The sequence below is a fragment of the Colletotrichum orchidophilum genome (assembly GCF_001831195.1).
Source record: "Colletotrichum orchidophilum strain IMI 309357 chromosome Unknown Scaffold_18.1, whole genome shotgun sequence".
NCBI lineage: Eukaryota > Fungi > Ascomycota > Sordariomycetes > Glomerellales > Glomerellaceae > Colletotrichum > Colletotrichum orchidophilum.
The window spans coordinates 378,583-397,824 of NW_019172974.1; the positions used below are offsets into that span (position 1 = coordinate 378,583).

At 54.1% G+C, this 19,242-nt stretch overlaps 5 protein-coding genes across 5 annotated transcripts; all 5 read left to right on the forward strand.

Annotated features, from left to right (window-relative positions):
* Positions 1-361: 361 nt before the first annotated feature.
* On the forward strand, positions 362-1,586 carry CORC01_03137 (uncharacterized protein; the record flags this gene model as incomplete). The annotated part of the gene is made up of 4 exons (XM_022614787.1): positions 362-428; positions 488-586; positions 649-1,016; positions 1,074-1,586. 4 exons carry the CDS (start codon positions 362-364, stop codon positions 1,584-1,586), a joined length of 1,047 nt encoding a protein of 348 aa, XP_022478789.1.
* Positions 1,587-2,164: 578 nt separating this feature from the next.
* Positions 2,165-3,949, forward strand: CORC01_03138 (uncharacterized protein; the record flags this gene model as incomplete). Its single annotated transcript, XM_022614788.1, has 1 exon — positions 2,165-3,949. One exon carries the CDS (start codon positions 2,165-2,167, stop codon positions 3,947-3,949), a length of 1,785 nt encoding a protein of 594 aa, XP_022478790.1.
* Positions 3,950-5,273: 1,324 nt separating this feature from the next.
* On the forward strand, positions 5,274-8,719 carry CORC01_03139 (immunoglobulin I-set domain-containing protein; the record flags this gene model as incomplete). Its single annotated transcript, XM_022614789.1, has 4 exons — positions 5,274-5,591; positions 5,699-6,132; positions 6,185-7,491; positions 7,542-8,719. The coding sequence occupies 4 exons, from the start codon at positions 5,274-5,276 to the stop codon at positions 8,717-8,719; spliced, it is 3,237 nt and encodes a 1,078-aa protein (XP_022478791.1).
* Positions 8,720-9,360: 641 nt separating this feature from the next.
* On the forward strand, positions 9,361-12,958 carry CORC01_03140 (kinesin motor domain-containing protein; the record flags this gene model as incomplete). Its single annotated transcript, XM_022614790.1, has 3 exons — positions 9,361-9,746; positions 9,815-9,931; positions 9,982-12,958. Coding segments are annotated over 3 exons (3,480 nt in total), but the record flags the coding sequence as incomplete, so codon positions are not given.
* A 3,921-nt stretch (positions 12,959-16,879) lies between these two features.
* On the forward strand, positions 16,880-18,185 carry CORC01_03141 (endothiapepsin; the record flags this gene model as incomplete). Its single annotated transcript, XM_022614791.1, has 2 exons — positions 16,880-17,615; positions 17,692-18,185. 2 exons carry the CDS (start codon positions 16,880-16,882, stop codon positions 18,183-18,185), a joined length of 1,230 nt encoding a protein of 409 aa, XP_022478793.1.
* Between the last annotated feature and the right edge of the window lie 1,057 nt (positions 18,186-19,242).

The window sequence follows — 19,242 nt, forward strand, 5'->3', positions numbered from 1 at the left end:
TGGTCCAGGGCGTACTGTGCTAAATGTACAGTGTAAAGGCCCTAGTGGATACTTTCTACTGTATTCGTCGGGGCTCTGATAAATTCTGAGCCAATGAGCGCCCTCCAGAGAAGCTAGAATGGAATCGGGCTAGCGCCCAATTGCTGTCAACTCCCGCCGGCGCAGGTGCAATTCACTGCTGGTCGAGCAAGCTCGCGTCAAATCCCTTCTTCAGCCCGCTGCGTGCCACGGTACCTCTCCTCCAACGTAACTCTTCTTCGCCGCCGCATCGCACCTGACGCCATCGTTCCTGGACCATTGTCCTGACTTCACGAGGTCTCCAACGCCGTCTCTGACAAAAGCTCCACCTACAGTCGTCGCGATGGGCAAGAAGAAGCGCGGACACCCCGACGTCGAGGACGTCCTCTCCCGGCCGTGGTGCTACTACTGTACGCCTTCGTTGCTTTTCGCGTCTTGGGACTGAGTGCACGTGCTGACTTGTTTGCAGGCGAGCGTGATTTTGAGGATCTCAAGCTTCTCATCTCCCATCAGAAAGCCAAGCATTTCAAGTGCGACAGATGCGGTCGTCGACTCAATACCGCTGGAGGTCAGCCCAACATGCCTTGCTCCCAATTGTGGCATCGCAAGCTAACGTCTTCTGTCGCCCAGGTCTCTCCGTGCACTTGAACCAAGTCCACAAGGAAACGCTCACCCAAGTCGAGAATGCGCTACCGAACCGACAAGGCCTCGATGTCGAGATCTTTGGCATGGAGGGTATTCCCCAGGACATCCTCGACCAACACAGGAACCGTATTATCCAGAACTTCTACCAAGCCCAGGAAGATCGCAGGATTGCCACCGGAAACCCCTTGCCTGGCCAGTCAAAGCAGCCAAGAAAGAAGCTCAAGGTCGAGACTCCCGAAGAGCTGAAGGTCCGCCTTGCTGAGCACCGTGCAAGACTGGCCGCAGGGCATCCTCCGACTACCAGTGCCAGCCCTGCCAATGGCGCTCCTGCAAGCGTGAGCCCGGGTACATTTGTAAGTTCCATCGATAAAGTCGCACGTGTGTGCCTCTGGGCTGACCATCCGCTGCAGAACAACTCTCCTTACCCCCCGCCTCAAGCTCCTTACGGTGCTGCCGCCGATCAGAACTACCCGCCTGGTGCTGCTCCCGGCGCTCCGGCTTACCCTCAACAAGGCTACCCGCAAGGTAACTTCGGCGGTTTCTCTGCATCATCTCTTCCCGCGAGACCGACGAGTGGCATTCAAGCGATGCCTGGCCTTCCCCAACGGCCGCCTCAACATGGCGGCCAGTTCTGGAATGGTCCTGGCGCACCGCCGGCTGGCTTCCCTGGAGCATCGACCGTTGATGAGCTGGTTTCTGGTGCGGCGCAACACGGAGATGAAATCGATGAGCTTATCCGCAGAGCTGAATCTGGGATCAAACCGGCCAAGAAACCCGAGGATGAGGTAGGTGAGGAAGCCGTAGGCGACAAGAAGGCGAAGAAGGATAAGAACGGCAGGATGTTCTATGCGGACACGGAGATCAGTCCTGAGGAGCGCATGGCGCAAATACCGAGATATGCCTACGTGCCGCCAGCATCGTAGTAACGTAATGACTGGCATTGGACTGTTTGGATGGCGAATAGGGATGTTGCGGCACGGATGCATCCTACCCACGGCACGTGTCACGGCGACAGACTTTTACCAAATGACACGATTTTCGGTATTCGGGGCGACAACGGCATCCCTCCGGAGCGGAGTTTCAACGGCGTAGCTGGTTTTGGGATGTACATAAAGACTGTAAGAAATACACTGAAAATTCCGTCACTGTACTCATCGCAGGCTGTGACGCTGAACAAAATGACAGGTCCTGCGTTTCCAACATTGGCCGTGTGATTCAAGTTGTTCATGGTGCTGAGGATGAAGAAGCCAGGATGACCTCCGACTACCTTAGTATACTTGCATCCACATCGGTAGTAAGCCATGCATGAGATGAGGGGCTGCTGTATGATAGGCGGTCACGCGTCCGTATCTGGACCTTAGTCCCCAGCCTTGCTTACCTTACTTACCTGACGAGATCGCACGAACGACGCATCGTCCATTACTCTCGGCGTTAAATATACTTCGTCGCATTCCGGCCTTTCTCTCGTACTATCCGAGAACTTTGGTGTACAGCCTTAGCAATGTGGCTAATCGACACACAGAAAACCACATTGCATCGCGTTGCGGATCATCGACAGAATGGCACACGCTCATACGCCATCCTCTCCCACACCTGGGGTAATCAAGAGGTCGAGTTCCACCACATGTCGAATCTGACTGGTGCCAAGACAAGGACAGGATGGAATAAGATCAAGATGACCTGCAAACTAGCTCGTTCCAAATTCAAGTACGCCTGGGTCGACACATGCTGCATTGACAAGAGTAGCAGCGCGGAGTTGACTGAGGCTATCAACTCCATGTACTCGTGGTATCAATCAGCCGAAATATGCTACGTCTACCTAGCAGACCTGAGTCCAATACCCGAAGGTCTAAGGGGCTCTTATCGTTACGATTATCTCAGAGACAAACTGCCCAAATGCCGCTGGTTTTCTCGGGGGTGGACTCTCCAAGAGTTGATAGCGTCAAAGCAAATCGAGTTTTACGACAAAAAATGGAATCTCGTAGGCGAGAAGAGCGACCTCATAACCATCATTCAGGAGATCACACGAGTCGACGTGAGCATTTTGGAAGACAGCTCAGATCTCCAAACGCTCCCAATTGCACGCCGCATGTCCTGGGCCGCCGGCCGCAAAACCACGAGGGTCGAGGACATTGCCTACTGCCTTCTTGGTATATTTGACATCAATATGCCATTACTGTACGGGGAGGGATCAAAAGCGTTTCAAAGACTTCAGGAACACATCGCCAATGAGACCAACGATCTGAGCCTTTTTGCGTGGCAAAGAAAGATCGACTACCAAGCGGTATCTGCTCCAGGGCTCAGTGGTGTATTTGCAGAGTCTCCAGCAGACTTCACACACTGTTCTACCCTCATAAGACACCGAGATCGATTTCAGTTCAGGAATGACTTTACCCTCACCAACAATGGTCTTCTAGCCAAGGCCCAAAAACTCACACTGCCGGCGAATAATGCTGCGGAAGCGGTGAACGGTGCTGATGTGTTCTACGCGTTGAGTCTCGATTGTCTTGAAACTAGTGTCAGAACGCAAGGCACCCCGAAATGGCTGGCAATCTGGCTTCTCAAGGTTGGAACGACTTTCGTTAGAGCGGTTCCGGATCAGGTATATGCCTATTCCTCGAGATTGCAGTGGTCCAACGCCACGCTGGAGACCTTTGACGCATACATCCGCAAGACCCTTTACGATCACGAAACCACGAGGCTGGCATCTTTCATGGGAGCCAAGATCGGGTTTGAGTACGACTCACAGCTCAAGAATATGATTGTTTCCAAAACGGCAAACCCTGTGGAGGCATGCGTGCAATCAACCGTCGCTGATTTCGTCTTTGACTGCCACGGTCGCGACAATTTTGCTGGGACGCATTGTTTCAAGATCCAATTTGGATTCCCACTGCAAAAGGTTACCCTTGGCATAGTCTGTGGCCTCCAGTGGGATGGTTCGCGTTGTCGACCATGGGCAGCACTTTTTGATGAGCTTTCTGTCAGAGGGACCGAATCGGAGCTGTTGATGAGATACGCACAACCGATTCCCGGCGTTAAGGGCGAGGAGAGACTGCTGGAGATCCGTGACTACATGATTTGTCGATTTACGGATCAATCCGGCCTTTACAAGTCGAATCTGATGCCCAAGTCCGCCACCATTGTTCAGCACGGGACTGTCATTACGCATCGTATTTGGATCGAGGCGGAACCCAAAACGGTCGGCGAGGTTTCCTTCTCTCGGGGGTCGTCTTCTACCTTTGTCTTCAAGGTGCATTATCGATCTGGCCTGAACCAGTCGGATTAGGCAACGTTTGGTTCGCGGCGATTATTGGGCCACAATCGAGGGAACAACAGCAAGAGTCAACAACAGCAATCATTGACTTTCATTGACTAGAACTATGGCTAGTTCAGTCATGCCGTTCCAATCTGCTGACTTCAAGTACGGTAGCCGGTATTGCGTGCGTGGTGACGCGTTTGACTAAGTAGATGCGAATTTTGGCTTGTGGGGGAACAGCAAGGCATGCCAAAGTTATCCAACTCACTTCAAGAACCCAAGCGGCCGTGCTGCTCGTGGTAATGGCTTCCTTGTCACCTTGCTCAATAACGCTAGAGTGGCCGGGTAATCAGGGGAGCAAAAATGCAAACAAGGCGAGTCTTGGTGGCGGCCGGGATGATGCTTGCTTTGCGGCTAAATGCAACTCTCCACTTCGAATGTCACGACTCAGACTGATTCCCCGCAATGATTTTTGCCGTAAGATCACGCGGGCGGCGGATCAACAAATCTCCAAATCATCCAGCTGCAGCTGGATGTTTTTGGGGTAGGCAAGTCTTCGCCGTTATTCTCTGTCTCTGGTTCAATCTCTCCGGCCTGTTCAAGTCTTGAATCCATCAAACGCAGAGGTGGCCCATGATAAACTTGGAGAAGAAGCGAAAGCAGAGGGCTCATCAATGTCCGATGTTATACTACCCTGGACAGAGTCGCCGCCGTAATTCGGCCCCGGGTCTTGGACAAGTGTGGCGCCGAACAGAGCTGGGCGTGGGGTAAAAGACGCTTGGAACTGGCAAGCCGCTCGCTTCGAAGACCCGGCCGCGCCGGCCGCGCCGCACTGCGGGGAAGCTCGACTTGACCGTGTTGGAGGCTGGGATCTCGTGGATTCTCTTACCCGTGTCTGGGACGATTGCTCTTCCAGCGGACCTAGTAACTTCGCCGGCCCTTACTCTGGCCTGTCATGGTGGCATATGAAGTGGCCCCTTTTACCCGTCGGTCAGGCACCGGCATCCCATCTTGGCTGGTGTCATTCGTCCCCGGCCGTCCATGGAGGCGGTTCTCGTGCCATTATTGGTGGTTCCCCATGTTGACTAGCTTGTGGTACCATTCATACCATCAATCGATCCCACCTCGCCATGCTTGTTCAATCTGATTTCCCCATGGAAGCGTCATCCCGGCCTGGGGTCTCCAACCGTTCCTGACCCAAGGATGGAGCACATCTATGCCATTGGATGCTCATTTCTGTATTTAATGATAGCAACAGCCCGTCCCTGTGCATCATGTCCGCTCCTCTTCGATCTTGGCATTGTCTTTCCACAAGCGGAGCTTGTTTAAGCGTGAGCTTCTTAAGCCCGCAGTCATGGCGCTCGTCGACCTGAAGTTGATCTACTTGGTGTTCCTGTCGGTCCTTGCACCTCTAATTTCAGCCTTGGGACAGCAACAGATCGTTTCCTTCGAGAATCCCTCGGGCAGCTTTCAGATCGCTGGCGGAGATGTAGGGACAGGCCAAATTCTGGTGTCTGACGATGATTATTGGGGAGTCATTCGAGCTGCTGGCGACCTGACTTTGGACTTTGGGCGGGTCACGGGCACGAATTATACGCTCAGTAATGGTGGAAACAGCTCTAAGCCTGCCGTCTACACCTTCTCCCCGGTGGATGTCAGCAACAACACCGCCGTGAGTTTCCATTTCTCTTTCAAGAATGGACATATCCCAAGTCATCTTAGAGATCTCTGGAGAGTGTGATTTCCAGAAGAAGTTTGAACGCTGACGGCTCATTATAGTATCGGGTTCTAGATGAGCAATCCTTCTCCGGTCCCAAATACGCTAATCCCACTCCCGAGCGCACCGTTATCATTGTTGGCACCATTGGACATTCAAAGGTCATTGATGGCCTTGTCAAGGCTCAAAAACTCGACACGAGTGAGGTTGAGGGACAATGGGAGTCCTTTGTCAGCCAACTAATTGACGCGCCTGTTCCGGGATGCTCCCGGGCTCTTGTCATTGCAGGCAGCGACCCCCGAGGCACCATTTACGGCATTTACGACGTCAGCGAGCAGATCGGAGTAAGCCCTTGGTACTTCTGGGCCGATGTGCCGTCCAAGAAAGCTACCGAGATTTACGTCCTGCCCGAGCGCAAGGTACAGGGGTCTCCCTCGGTCAAGTATCGTGGTTTCTTTATCAATGATGAGCAGCCAGGCCTATCGAGCTGGGTCTCGTAAGTAAGACGCAACCCCCTCGGACACTCCAAAGCTTATGTGTGCGGAAAGGACGAAATGGAACGATACCTGGAACCATGCCGCCGGATACAACTACCATTTCTACGGTCTTGTGGGCGAGCTTCTGCTGCGTCTTCGCGCCAACTATCTCTGGCCGGCCCTCTGGGGAAGCATGATCTACGTTGACGACCCGCTCAACCAACCCCTCCTCGACGCATACGAAGTTGTTCTCGGTGGTTCCCACACAGAACCTCTCATGCGCGCTCAGAACGAATTCAAAACATTCTACCAAGGCCAATGGGCATATAACCTCAACAACAAGACCATTAACGACTATTTCCGGTATGGCGTGCAGCGTGCCAAGCCTTATGCTCGGAACAGCTTGTGGACTATGGCCATGCGAGGTACGGGTGATACTGCCATTGAGGGCAACCTGGGAGTCGAGGGCATCGTCAAGATGTTGGAGGAGCTTGTGGCCAATCAGCGAACCATCATCGAACAAGGCCTTGAAATCGATAGTGCCTCTGACGTTCCGTCCTTGTGGTGTCTCTACAAAGAAGTCCAGTCGTACCAGGAGCAGGGCTTGGTCGTGCCCGAGGACATCACCCTTCTGTGGGCCGACGACAACTGGGGCAATGTTCGAAGGCTGCCTTTGGTGAATGAGACAGGCCGCAGCGGCGGTGCTGGAGTCTATTACCACTTTGACTATGTTGGCGACCCGCGCGACTACAAGTGGATCAATACAATCCAGCTGGAGAAGACAGCCGAGCAGATGTCTTTGGCTTATGCTCGGAATGCTCGCAGGATCTGGATTGTCAACGTCGGCGACTTGAAGCCGCTCGAGATCCCCATCAGCCACTTCTTCGACCTCGCTTATGACACCAATAAATGGGGGGTTGATGGCACCGGCAAATGGCTTGGAGCATGGGCGGCCAGAGAATTTGGCGGCAACTACGCAGACAACATTACGTCCATCTTGACGCGGTATGGCATGTATGCTGCTCGTAGAAAGTATGAGTTGGTCGAGCCCAACACATACTCGGTCATCAATTACAATGAAGCGGAAGCTGTTTTGGGGCAGTGGGCCACTCTTCGAGAGGAGGCTCAGACCGTGTACGATACCCTCCCGAAAGAGTATCAAGCGGCATTCTTCGAGATGGTCTTGCATCCGATCTCAGCTGGCGAGATCCTTCACAAAATCCAGATCAACGGCGCGAAGAACCAGCTCTTTGCAGGACAGAAGCGTAACTTAGCCAACGATATCATTGACGAGTCCAGGACCTTGCTTGATGCGGACGCTGGATTGACCGTCCGGTGGAATGAGCTTCTCGACGGGAAGTGGCAGCATATGCTTGATCGTAAGAACATAGACCCAAGGCCTTCTCTGAACGATACTGATGCGCAACAGAAACTCATCTTGGATATGACGGTTACTGGCAGCAGCCGATGCGGAATACCCTCCCTGATATGCGCTATGTCCAGACAGCCTTCCCATCACTGGGTGGCCAGATCGGTGTTGGCGTGGAGGGGTCCAATGCCAGCGTTCAGGGTGACGACAAGTGGCACACCAACTCTGCCAATGACCTCGCCGTGCCCCCGCTGGACCCCTACGGAGCTATCTCGCGATATTTTGAGGTTTTTACGCGTGGCAATACAGCATGTACTTGGGTGGCCAGTCCATGGCAACCATGGGTCAAGCTTTCCCAGTACAACGGCACGGTTGGCGGCGACAATGGTACAGACAGCCGTGTCTGGATCTCGATCGACTGGGAAAATGCACCAGCAGCTCCCAACGCGACCCAGGTTTACATCAATGTCACAACGCCGTGTGTAGGCAAAGAGAAATATTCTGGACAGGGACAGAGAGTCATCGTGCCGGTTGTCAACCGTGCCGTGCCGGCAAACTTTACCAAGGGTTTCGTAGAATCTGATGGGCATGTGTCTATCGAAGGACCGCACTATCAGAATGTCATTGAGCCCAGCAACTCCACTAGCTCAAGCAGCAGCAGCAGCAAGCTCGAGTACCACTTGTTTGAAGACTACGGCCGCACCTTGGGTGGAGTTGGCTTGTATCCGCCAGAATCGGAGAAGGTCAAGCTCGGCGAGGGCCCGGCGCTGGAGTACCAAGTGTATCTCTTCACTAACACCAGCAAGGCGAACGTCACGCTCTATATCTCACCCACTTCCAATTATCTCGGCGACGGGAACCCCCTCGAGTACGGTATTTCGCTGTACCCAACTGGTGGGAATGCGCCGCAGCCCAAGACAGTCCAGCCTGTGGGCAAGACACAGGGCCAGAACATGCCCAATGGCTGGGGATATGCCGTGGGGGATGCCGTCTGGGGACTCACTGGCAACTATACGACAACGTCTTTTAACGTGACTCAGGAGGGCGCGCATACGCTGCGCATTTGGGCGCTCCTGCCGAACATCATTGTGCAAAAAGTTGTGGTTGACCTGGGTGGTGTGAGAAAGTCGTACCTGGGACCTCCCGAGAGTTTCTTGCTTGGCCGTGATGAACAGGGCACTGTCAAGCGAACCGCCTTCACAGAGACGCCTGGTATCGTTGGAGGGACATCGAACTGATTAGGTGAAGGGTAAAACCTGGATACTTGAAATTATTAATGGGTGGAAAGTGAGAAGTAAGATAACCGTTAATACCTATTTATACATGATGGAATAAAGAACAACGTTTCGGGCTCGAAATAACAGTCTAATGTGAATCTTGATGTAGTTTTCCTCCTCTTTTTCGCCAAATCCTGACTCCTGATTTGTTTCATTATAGGTAGTTCCAGACGCTTTTTTTGCCGTTCTTTGTCCTGACTGCTCCCGTATCAGTGATGTTTTCGTCTTGTTTGTGGCTGGTGCACGGCCTTCAGCCTCAGTCTACTTCAGGCCATTGCAATCAGATGTGGCTCGGCAGGAGCTAAGCCTCCTCATTCGTGTGTGCACTCATGATTGTGGGTCACAGCGGAAGATTAGGACTAGCGGCTCCACTTCCGCCTCGCTAAAAAGGCTCCCGGTCGTCAGGAGCAACGCGGCTGACGGCGGGTGGGAAAACAACAAACGTCAGTCACAGCACAGCACACAGTCAGCTCAGACAGAAACGGGGGACCCTTCAAATCAAGACATTCACGACCTACCTTAATCTTCTTATCCAAGTGCAGCTGCTACTTCACTCTCTTTCCTTCCGTCCTCACTCTCACTAACCCCCCTCTCCACAGCAGCTCGGCTTCTTCTTTTTTCTTCCCCTACTCTTCCTCGCTGCACATGCTTGGTCCGCGCTGCAAAGCGGCTTTGTTTATTTCTTGATTTTACACCCCGTTTGCTGCAACGTTTGGCTTGGACTCGAAGAGCTCGACTTGCTAAACAATCCCCTCGGAGCCGGCAAACGGGACGAATCCGAGTCGCTTTCCTTCCACAGAACACCTACACAAAACAGACAGCATCACGATAGCCAGCAATCATGGTCGTCGATCCGAACGCCGCCTCCATCACGGTCGCAGGTTCGTCTTAATGTCACCAGCCTCAGCTACTCGTTGAGCGCAGATACTAATCTTGGCGGTTCAATAGTTCGAGTGCGACCATTCACAATCCGAGAAGCAGCACAACTGTACGTCAAGAAACGGGAGGGGAGAAGGGGAGCGACCGAGAACAATAACACTGACTGAGTGCGTGCAGAACTCGCAATGAAGAGGGCACCGTCTTTCTGGGCGACGGTTCGCTCGCTGCCGCACCACCCAAGCTTCAAAGGGGCGGGATTAGACCCGTCATCAAAGTCGTCGATGACAGATGCTTGTGAGTGCCTCCCACTGCTGTGTTGTCTCTCATCCTAATTTTCTCCGCAGGGTCTTCGACCCGCCCGAGGACAACCCCGTCCATAGATTCGGACGATCCGTTGTTCCCAACGGCAAGAAGGTCAAGGATCAGACCTTCATGTTCGACAGAATATTCGACGACAATGCCACCCAGAACGACGTCTACGAAGGCACCACGAAGCAGCTCATCGATAGTGTTCTTGATGGTTACAATGCTACCGTTTTCGCCTACGGCGCAACTGGTTGCGGCAAGACGCATACCATTACCGGAACATCACAGCACCCAGGAATCATTTTCATGACAATGCAAGAACTCTTCGAAAAGATCACAGAGCGAAGCCAGGAAAAAACCACGGAGATCACCCTTTCCTACCTCGAGATTTACAATGAAACGATTCGCGACCTGCTGATTCCCGGAGGTAGCAAGCAGGGATTGATGCTCCGTGAGGACTCGAACCAGGCCGTGTCGGTTGCTGGTCTGACAAGCCATCACCCCAGAAATGTGCAAGAGGTCATGGACATGATTGTGCAAGGCAACGCGTGGCGTACAGTCTCCCCAACAGAAGCCAACGCTACCTCTTCTCGATCACACGCCGTTTTGCAAATCAACGTCTCGCAAAAGGACCGCAACGCCTCTGTCAACGAACCGCACACCATGGCTACTCTTAGTATCATTGATCTCGCTGGCAGCGAGCGTGCCAGCGCCACGAAGAATCGCGGCGAGCGGCTGCTTGAAGGCGCAAACATCAACAAGTCTCTTTTGGCCCTGGGAAGCTGCATCAATGCCTTGTGCGATCCCCGCAAGCGCAACCACGTACCATATCGCAACAGCAAACTTACACGACTCCTGAAATTCTCACTCGGCGGTAACTGCAAGACAGTCATGATTGTGTGTGTTAGTCCTTCAAGTGTTCACTTTGACGAGACACAAAACACCCTTCGATACGCGAACCGAGCCAAGAACATTCAGACCAAGGTGACTCGCAATGTCTTCAATGTCAACAGACATGTCAAGGACTTCTTGGTCAAAATTGACGAACAAATCGCTCTGATTAACGAGCTCAAGGCCCAACAGAAGGATGCCGAGAAGACCTTTTACGCCAAGTTCCGCAAACAGTTGGAGAAGCGCGACTCCATTGCTCGCGAAGGCGTGCAACGTCTCCGTGTGGCGTACGAGAATTCCGCCAACGACAGACGGGACAGAATCAACAACATGAAGAAATTGAGGGCTTTTGAGCGACGCATCAGCCTGCTTTCTGCCTGGATTGCTTCTTTCGATACTGTCTGCGACCAAAGAGGAGACGAGGATGCAATGCCCGCGACGCTATTGGCCATTCGCAAAACTGCGCAAGGCATCATGGTAGAGCTGGAACACAGCCGCCATCATATTCACCAAAAGCTGGAAAACACCAACTGGGAGCGAGCTATTGACACGGCCCTTCACCACAGCATCAAGCAGTTGCCCGGAGGCGAGTCCGACACTGCCGAGATTGACACCCTGACTAGGGAGGCTGAGCTTCTCAAGGCCAATTTTGGTAGGGAAGCCAGCCATGAAGTCCTCGAGATGGATAAGGGCGGCGACGCCGCAATGATGCAGGTCCTTCTGACGGCTCAATTCGACATTCTGGCATCTCTCGAGGACACGCTAGCGATGAACGAAGAGGATGCCGTCGCACACGCTAAGCAAATCATCAACCGACTGCTAGAAGCCGGCTTCTCTGCCGCATCTCATATTGTCAAGCCTGACGGTGCCATGATCCCCGTTGAGAAGTTCTCTCCCAGCAAACGGGGCACGCCAAAGCGCAAGAAGGCAGTTGTAAACAACACATCTCCTATCCGCCAGCCGGCCTTTGTTCCTCCGAATGAGCCTGCACCTCAACCTCATGCGTCTCCCATCAAGTTGTCGCCCCGCCGTAGAAAGGCGGCCGCTCCTAGGAGTCCCCGCAAGGGAGTCTCATTCACGCCTGTCAAGAGAAAGTCAGAAGCCAAGCGAGGCGTTCGCTGGAGGGATGACGAGACAGAATCTGGCACGTTGGCGGACTTTGAAAAGACGCCCAAGAAGTTCGAGGTGACGCCAGAGCACACATCACCAGAAAAGGGATTGCGAATGCCAGCTCTACCCTCATATCTGAGGACAGCATCGCCCAGCGCGGCCAACTCGGGCTCCGACGAAAGCCCAACGTTGGAACTCCCCGAGTCCTCGTCCATCCCCCCTGCCAAACCCAACAGATTCCAGGCTGGCTTCCTGACCAAGGGTCGCATCTCGTCGATTGGCTCTGGGTCGCCAACTGTACCAATCCCGACGATGTCTTTGCCCCTCGGCTCTTCTCCGTCCTCAGACAGCGGAGACCGAGCGGCTCCCCTGCGCGCACTGGACGTGCATCGTTCTTCAAACTTGTCGCCTCCGGCTTTCCGCTCTAGAATCGCGAGAGCCAGCCCTCCCCCAAGAACGTCCCTGTCTGGCAGTCTCTCTGCCGATGAGAACAACCCGCCCTCGCCGCTGGGCCCGTCTGGATCAGAGTCGGAGTCACCCAGCATTGATCCTAGGAAGATTCGATCGGCCTTGCAATCAATGAAGAAGGTCCGAGGCGAGCACCGCCGCGTGTCGTCCATAGGAGGAACAGCGGCATCAAATGCCAGGCGCATCTCATCCGTGAACTCTATCGGCTCAAACCACCGGGTGTCGGCTAGCTTTTCCGGCCCTACGGCTAGTAGCACAAACGGAATTTCTCGATCGCGACGGGCCAGTGCGGAGCGGGGACTCTCACCGCCCATGATTTGCTCTCCTCCCGACTTTAAAAGCGACCGAGCATTTACGGCGGGACAAGCAAGGCGAATGCATTTGGGAGGTAGCTTGAGGCTAGAGGGAGGAAGCCCGCAAGCGCCTCAGCACAGAATAGCTAGCGCCGACTTCAAGAACCGTCGCATCACGATTGGAAGCCTGGCAGCGACGGGCAAGATCGAAAAGGGACATGCACCTAGGCCCAGCGTGGCTGGTTGGCGTTGATTTTCATTCTCTGGTTTCCATCATACCCATTTGGTAGTCGTCGCATAGAGGCGATGGGGGGAAATCATTAGTTGTCCCCCTGCTAGATTCTGTTTCTCTCACTGACGGGCGTTGGGCATGCTTCGGATTTTGATCTCAGAGTTCTTTTGGTTGTTTCCAGCCGTTTGGCAGGCCTGTTCGGGGGCCGTCGTGTGGTTGCTGTATCAATAGGTTGGCGTATGGCATATATTCATAGTTCATCTGATAAGAATTCTTCAGCTCCACAACCACCCCCCTGCGTTGAACAAGCGCGTGATGGTGGTAGGCGCAGAGGAATAGAAGACCGGTTTTGGAGTGTCATTTCGCCAAGCAGCCAAGACGCGCGGTTCCGAAGATCCCAGGAAACGTGGATGCAGGCTTGCCGTGAGATCACATTCCCCCCGGATTCATGCCAAGACTGATGCCCGTCGGCCTACAACTACAGTCCGAGAATGCGAGCATGCTGTGTGAATGTGAATGTGAGACTCCAGAGTCGGGGCTGTGAGTGTCGCTTTGGACCTTGCGTCGGTGCGATGTCATGCCGCTACAAACAGCACACTTTGTACCAGCAGCAGCTCAGAGTTTTGAGCCTCATGATGAGACAGAACTCAATGGCCGAGGTCCTCGGAATGATCCGCCCATGCCCCATGGGCGCGCGCCATGAGATTGAGGGCGGCCTCGTTCGAAACAAACGCTCGCTGTTTCAAAATGTTTTCGGTAATTGATGAGGGGATTTACTCATCGCCGATGAGCCGGAAGCCGGGGGAGGGATTGGGACTGGGACTGGGAAATGGGAGGAAAGACAAACGAGACTGAATACAGACTTGCAGGAGTTCTTCTCTCGGGACGAGGGCGTACCGGCCAAATTGCACCGATGCTCGCGATCAGTTTTTGAATAACTCCGGAGGGCCAGACCGTCAGCTGTATGTTACAGGCGCACACCGAGGCTCTCATTCAGCAGCCAGGACAGATCAGATGGCAGACACAAGTAGCCAACAAGAGGGAGAGAAGACGGAGCACACGACATCACCGTCAACACCATCACACATCAGACGCTATGAAGGACAATGAGACGTTGAACTAAGCACCAAATCCGTTGAAAGGGCGGAATGGCGGAGTGGGCCAGCGACAAAGGCAAAATAAAATGGTTTTAAAAGTATCCGTAAAACCCCCTGTCAAGTATCTACTGGGGCACGACCGGAGACGCTCTACTGATTATCTAAGCTGTGGTACTTAAACCTCTGAAGTTCAGCCACATTACCTAATTTCCCTAAGGTATCCGTAGGCGGTACGGAAACGTAGTGGGATTCCCCCTTTACCTATCAGGACGGCACCTCGGCCTACCCGCCTACCACCTACCACGCGCGCGACTCAAGCCACTCCAGGGGAGACCCAGGTCGGAGGAGCTAAGAGTTCTACGACGGCGCAATCTTATTCCAATCATGCTTATTCGGCTGATTATCGCCAACAGATGCTTATCGCGTCGTGGGCAGAATGCGCGTGTAGATTACAATGTGTAATTAATGAGCACGAGGTGAGTGGCTGGCCGCTGTCGAGCGCGCACATGCCTGATTGACGATCGCTTTGCTTCCATTTGTCTTTTTTCTTTGCCTTCTTCTTTTTGGTGGTGGTGTGTACTGAGTACTTTTTTTTCTATGAGTCTGTCTTCTCTTATCTCTACTAGCAAGGAGACCGGCTGAGACGGCATCGCTTCGGACCGTAGCTGAGGCGACTCTCGGGGCTATCTTCAGCTCATTGACGGTGACGACGACAAAGTGCTCGGAGACAGAGATCAAATGAGGAATGTGAGAAGAAGTAGTCGTCGAAGGTTTCACAAGCGCACTGAAGAAACAGGCTGGGAAATGGATAGTTCAGTCGACAGAGAAGAATAGGTACGCGCGAACTTTTGCAAAGGTAACCCCAGTCGCCCGCTGAGTCGCAAAGTCCGCCAGGTCCCAGTCTCTATCGAGAAGTTGAATGCAACAGGAGCAGGGTCCAGGCCGGAATAGCCGCAGCACGTCATGACAAGTCAACAACTGTGCGCTCATTGACATGGCACTCTACCTTACCGGTAGCACTCACAACTCACTCTCAATCATCACTCACCTCACTCACATCACTCACATCATCCTATCACCCCCATCACTCACGCCAAGTCGGCAGGGCAGGATCGCCAAGATGGCAGCAACCAGCCGAAACCCGCTCAGCTGGATACCGCCTTGACACTGAGAATATGCAAAGACTGGCCAAGCACGAGCGCGGCGGCATGCGGCGTGATCCCCCTTACCATTGTCCTGTTGCCTTCGCTTCGGCCTTCATGTCCCGTCTCATCCACCTCCCCTCTTGGGCTTCGTCCCCTCCCCCCTCCCCCCTCCCCCCTATCCCCCCCCCAGAAAACCCGAAAATCCTCTTGTCTTCCTTCCCGTCTCGGCCTCGATCTTGTACCTGCGCGGCCCCAGACTGGGCATTTCCAGGGCAGGTGTGGAATGATGCAATGCCCAGGGAATCGAGGGTCGCAATCCTCAGTCTTTGCTCGCATGCGGGATTGCGGGTGGAGACTTGGCGGTAAAGCTTGTTTCCATGTGCCGAGGCGCATCGAGAGCCAACAAGAAGACCAATGGAAGAGAGACGGGATGGTTGAAGGTTCGCCGTCAGAACAACACCATCACCCACCACTGTCCACATCGCCGCGAAGCATGGATCCGCCTGCTTGCTGTCTCGAGTCTCTCGACTTCTCGGAGCCCCAGCAGACTTGGACCGTAATGTGGCCTGGCTGACTCCCGGAGCCATGTCCCGGAAAGGTAGGTGCCTTCAACGTCGACTCGAGACCACACAGCACCACTAAGACCAGCACCGGGGCTATCGCGAGGGGCGATGGGTCATGAACCAGATCACTTTTGCAGGAGAATGCTCGTTGCGCCTCTGGATTGGTTGGTCCCGCTCTCCGCCGCTGCTCCTCTCCCCGCCGCGGATCCCCCTCCATCAGCTCGGCTCCATCATGTCATCTGCTTTAGATGCCTTGCCTCTTGCTCTGATCCCCTTCTCGCTCATCTCAGCTTCCGGCCTTGGATCGAGGGTGGAGAACGGCGGTGCGTCGACGAGCAATGGCGACACATCCGACCCTTTTCGACCTGCTCTTTTCCACATAGTCTACCGCTTCTGGGAACTTTGTGCCAGTGACAAGCTTTGGTCAAAAGTCCCCATCACCCTTTCCACCCCTGGCCGGTAATAGGCTGGTCCTTGGCTGGGTTCCATATTCCATGAGCTCCATGGCAGACAGACAGATGGAGCTACGACCTTAGTTGAGGCGCTCTAGAGTCCAGTCACCTGTTCGAGACTAGCCAGCCCGTTGATGGCTGCCGCAAGTAGTCAACTGCTTGTTGTTCCTCCTTGTTGATCTACACACTACCGACTACCGTCCCCTCTCATCAAATCTAGCCCCTCTGTTCTCTCGAATCACGATACGATCTACTACTCGTCCTTGCCGCGTGATATGGAGTCGCGACAGGCAGCCTTGCTATTGCACGATGCTCCCTCTTGGAAGGTGGTATCCCACCCCACGGCTAGCTCGTGCCGTACACCATCATGGCCCTCCTTCACAGCCTCTCTGGTTGTTATTGTTGGCATTGACATATCGGAAGCCCGTGATGTTGGCAAGGACTGCGAGTAATGTCGCCATGATCCATCCTATCACCCCGAGTGGCCGTCCTCGGTCTCAGAGTCCAGACACACAGTCTTCATAGACTGGATGATGACGATATAAACCATCCCATCTCCCCGTTGATCATCCCTTCTCTCCTCCTCATCCTCATCGGTCACCTCCCAGTCCTCATCCTCATCCTCATCCTCATATCCTCTTCTCTGCTCCCTTTCCCGGATTCATCAGCTTTCAGTCGTCTCACAATGACTGGTGCTTCCTTCGTCTCGGCCCTCACGGCCGGCCTCGCTCTGGCCTCCTCTGTCGCCGCCCTCCCCGCCAACGCCAAGCAGGAGAGAGGCTTCTCCGTCGAGCAGGTCAAGAACCCCCGCTACGTCCGCTCCGGTCCTCTCGCGCTCGCCAAGGCCTACCGCAAGTACAAGGCTCCTCTTCCCGCCGATCTCGCTGCCGTTGTCCGCAACATCACCTCTGGCGGCCTCGTCGAGCGCGCTACCGGCAGTGTCGCCGCCAACCCCCAGGATTACGATGTTGAGTACCTGAGCCCCGTCCAGATCGGCACCCCGCCCCAGACCCTCAACCTCGACTTCGACACCGGTTCCTCCGACCTGTGGGTCTTCTCGACCTCCACCCCGGCCAGCGAGCGCAACGGCCAGACCGTGTACGACCCCAGCAAGTCCACCACCGCCTCCCGCCTCTCTGGCGCCACCTGGTCCATCTCCTACGGTGACGGCTCCAGCTCCAGCGGTATCGTCTACAAGGACACCGTCACCGTCGGTGGTCTGGCCATCTCCGGCCAGGCTGTCGAGGCTGCCACCACCGTCTCGGACTCCTTCACCACCGAGAGCGACCTGGATGGTCTCCTTGGTCTCGGCTTCAGCAACGGCAACACCGTTGGGCCCGTTCAGCAGACAACCTTCTTCGACACTGCCAAGTCCAAGCTGGACTCTTACGTCTTCACTGCTGACCTCAAGCACGGCAAGGGTAAGCACTCGCTTGTTTTCACAAGATATTAAAAAGATAAAATGAGCGTTGGAATACTGACACAAGGAACTTACAGCCGGCAAGTACAACTTCGGCTACATTGACAGCACCGCCTACACCGGATCCATCGCCTACGCCTCCGTCAACAGCGAAAACGGATGGTGGCAGTTTACCTCCCCCGGCTACCAGATCGGCTCCGCCAGCTATGTCACCAAGTCCGTCACCGGCATTGCTGACACCGGCACCACCCTTCTCCTCCTTCCCCAGGCCATTGTCACCGCCTACTACTCCAAGATCTCCGGTGCCAAGTACGACTCTTCCCAGGGTGGCTACACTTTCCCCTGCTCTGCCACCATCCCCTCCTTCACCTTCGGCGTTGGTAGCTCTCGCATCACCATCCCCGCAAGCTACTTGAACTACGCTCCCGTCACCGCCAGCAGCTGCTTCGGTGGCCTGCAGAGCAACACCGGCATTGGCATCTCCATCTACGGCGACATCGCCCTCAAGTCTGCCTTCGTTGTCTTCAACGGCGCCACCAACCAGGTCGGCTGGGCTTCCAAGGCCCTCTAAATCACTTAGAGAGTACAGCTTAGAGTAGAGATAGAAGAGAGAGGTGGACGGTTCAGCAAACATGAAGCCCGGGTAATCTGGATTTGAGGACTGGACAAGGAAGAGAGAACTGAGGGTTGTTTGACGAACCGTTCATCGCGACAAGTCATGTGGCGATCAAGTCACTACTTCTTATACATAATTTTTATTCGTAGCATATTGGCGGACATTACGAGCGATGATGACGAGAAGATAGTTGCACTGTCTATATTGAATAATTAGACTCAGCGTTTAAAAGGCGATTGAAATCTCATACTTTTTCGTGCACGGATGTGACAATAAATCCTTACATCTAAGAGCTTCTCCCAGTATCGCTTCTCATTCAGTCTCTTCCCGAAATTGCCAAGGCTTGTGGCCCCCTCCTAGGCGCATAGTGTAGACCGCTCAATTGCTCTTGGAGCCATCCTCAACATTCATGCACAGCTGACGATTCATTTACACTAATTCCCGCCCGAGTTCCCCCATCTCAAATTCTAATTTCCTCCAATCCAAACGACTTTTTCATATCGAGGGTTTCTTGGCATACAGCAACAGTCATCTGGTACTTGCCAAGGTCCTAGTATCTCTCCCGCTCAGGCCCTAGAATCTGCCCAGAACTGCGCGGCCGCCGGCACGCTTCGTGGCCCTAGATGATGGTCAAGGGACCGAGGAGTGCGGGGATGAAGGAATAGGATGAGGCGTCTATCCTCGGGCTCAAGACCCCGAGGTGCAGAAGTTGGCTTATGAGAAGGAGGTGGGAAAGTTGGTATCGGTGGATGGTTCTGGAGCAGGGCCGCTGTGCCAAGAGAAACAAGTCAGGGGAGGCGAATAGAAGTGACTCCGCAGAGGGTGGGACTCTGCGTGGGATCATTTCTTCCCCGTTCCCTTGCTCGCTACAATAGAGCGGCTTCACCGCAACGGCGGGCAATCTATCAAGGCACTTTTTATGTTGTTGTCATTACGGGTAAATCTGAACAGAAAATGCTTTCGCGGAGCCATGTCTCTTGAGTCTCACCCCTCTGAAGATTGAGGTCCTGCA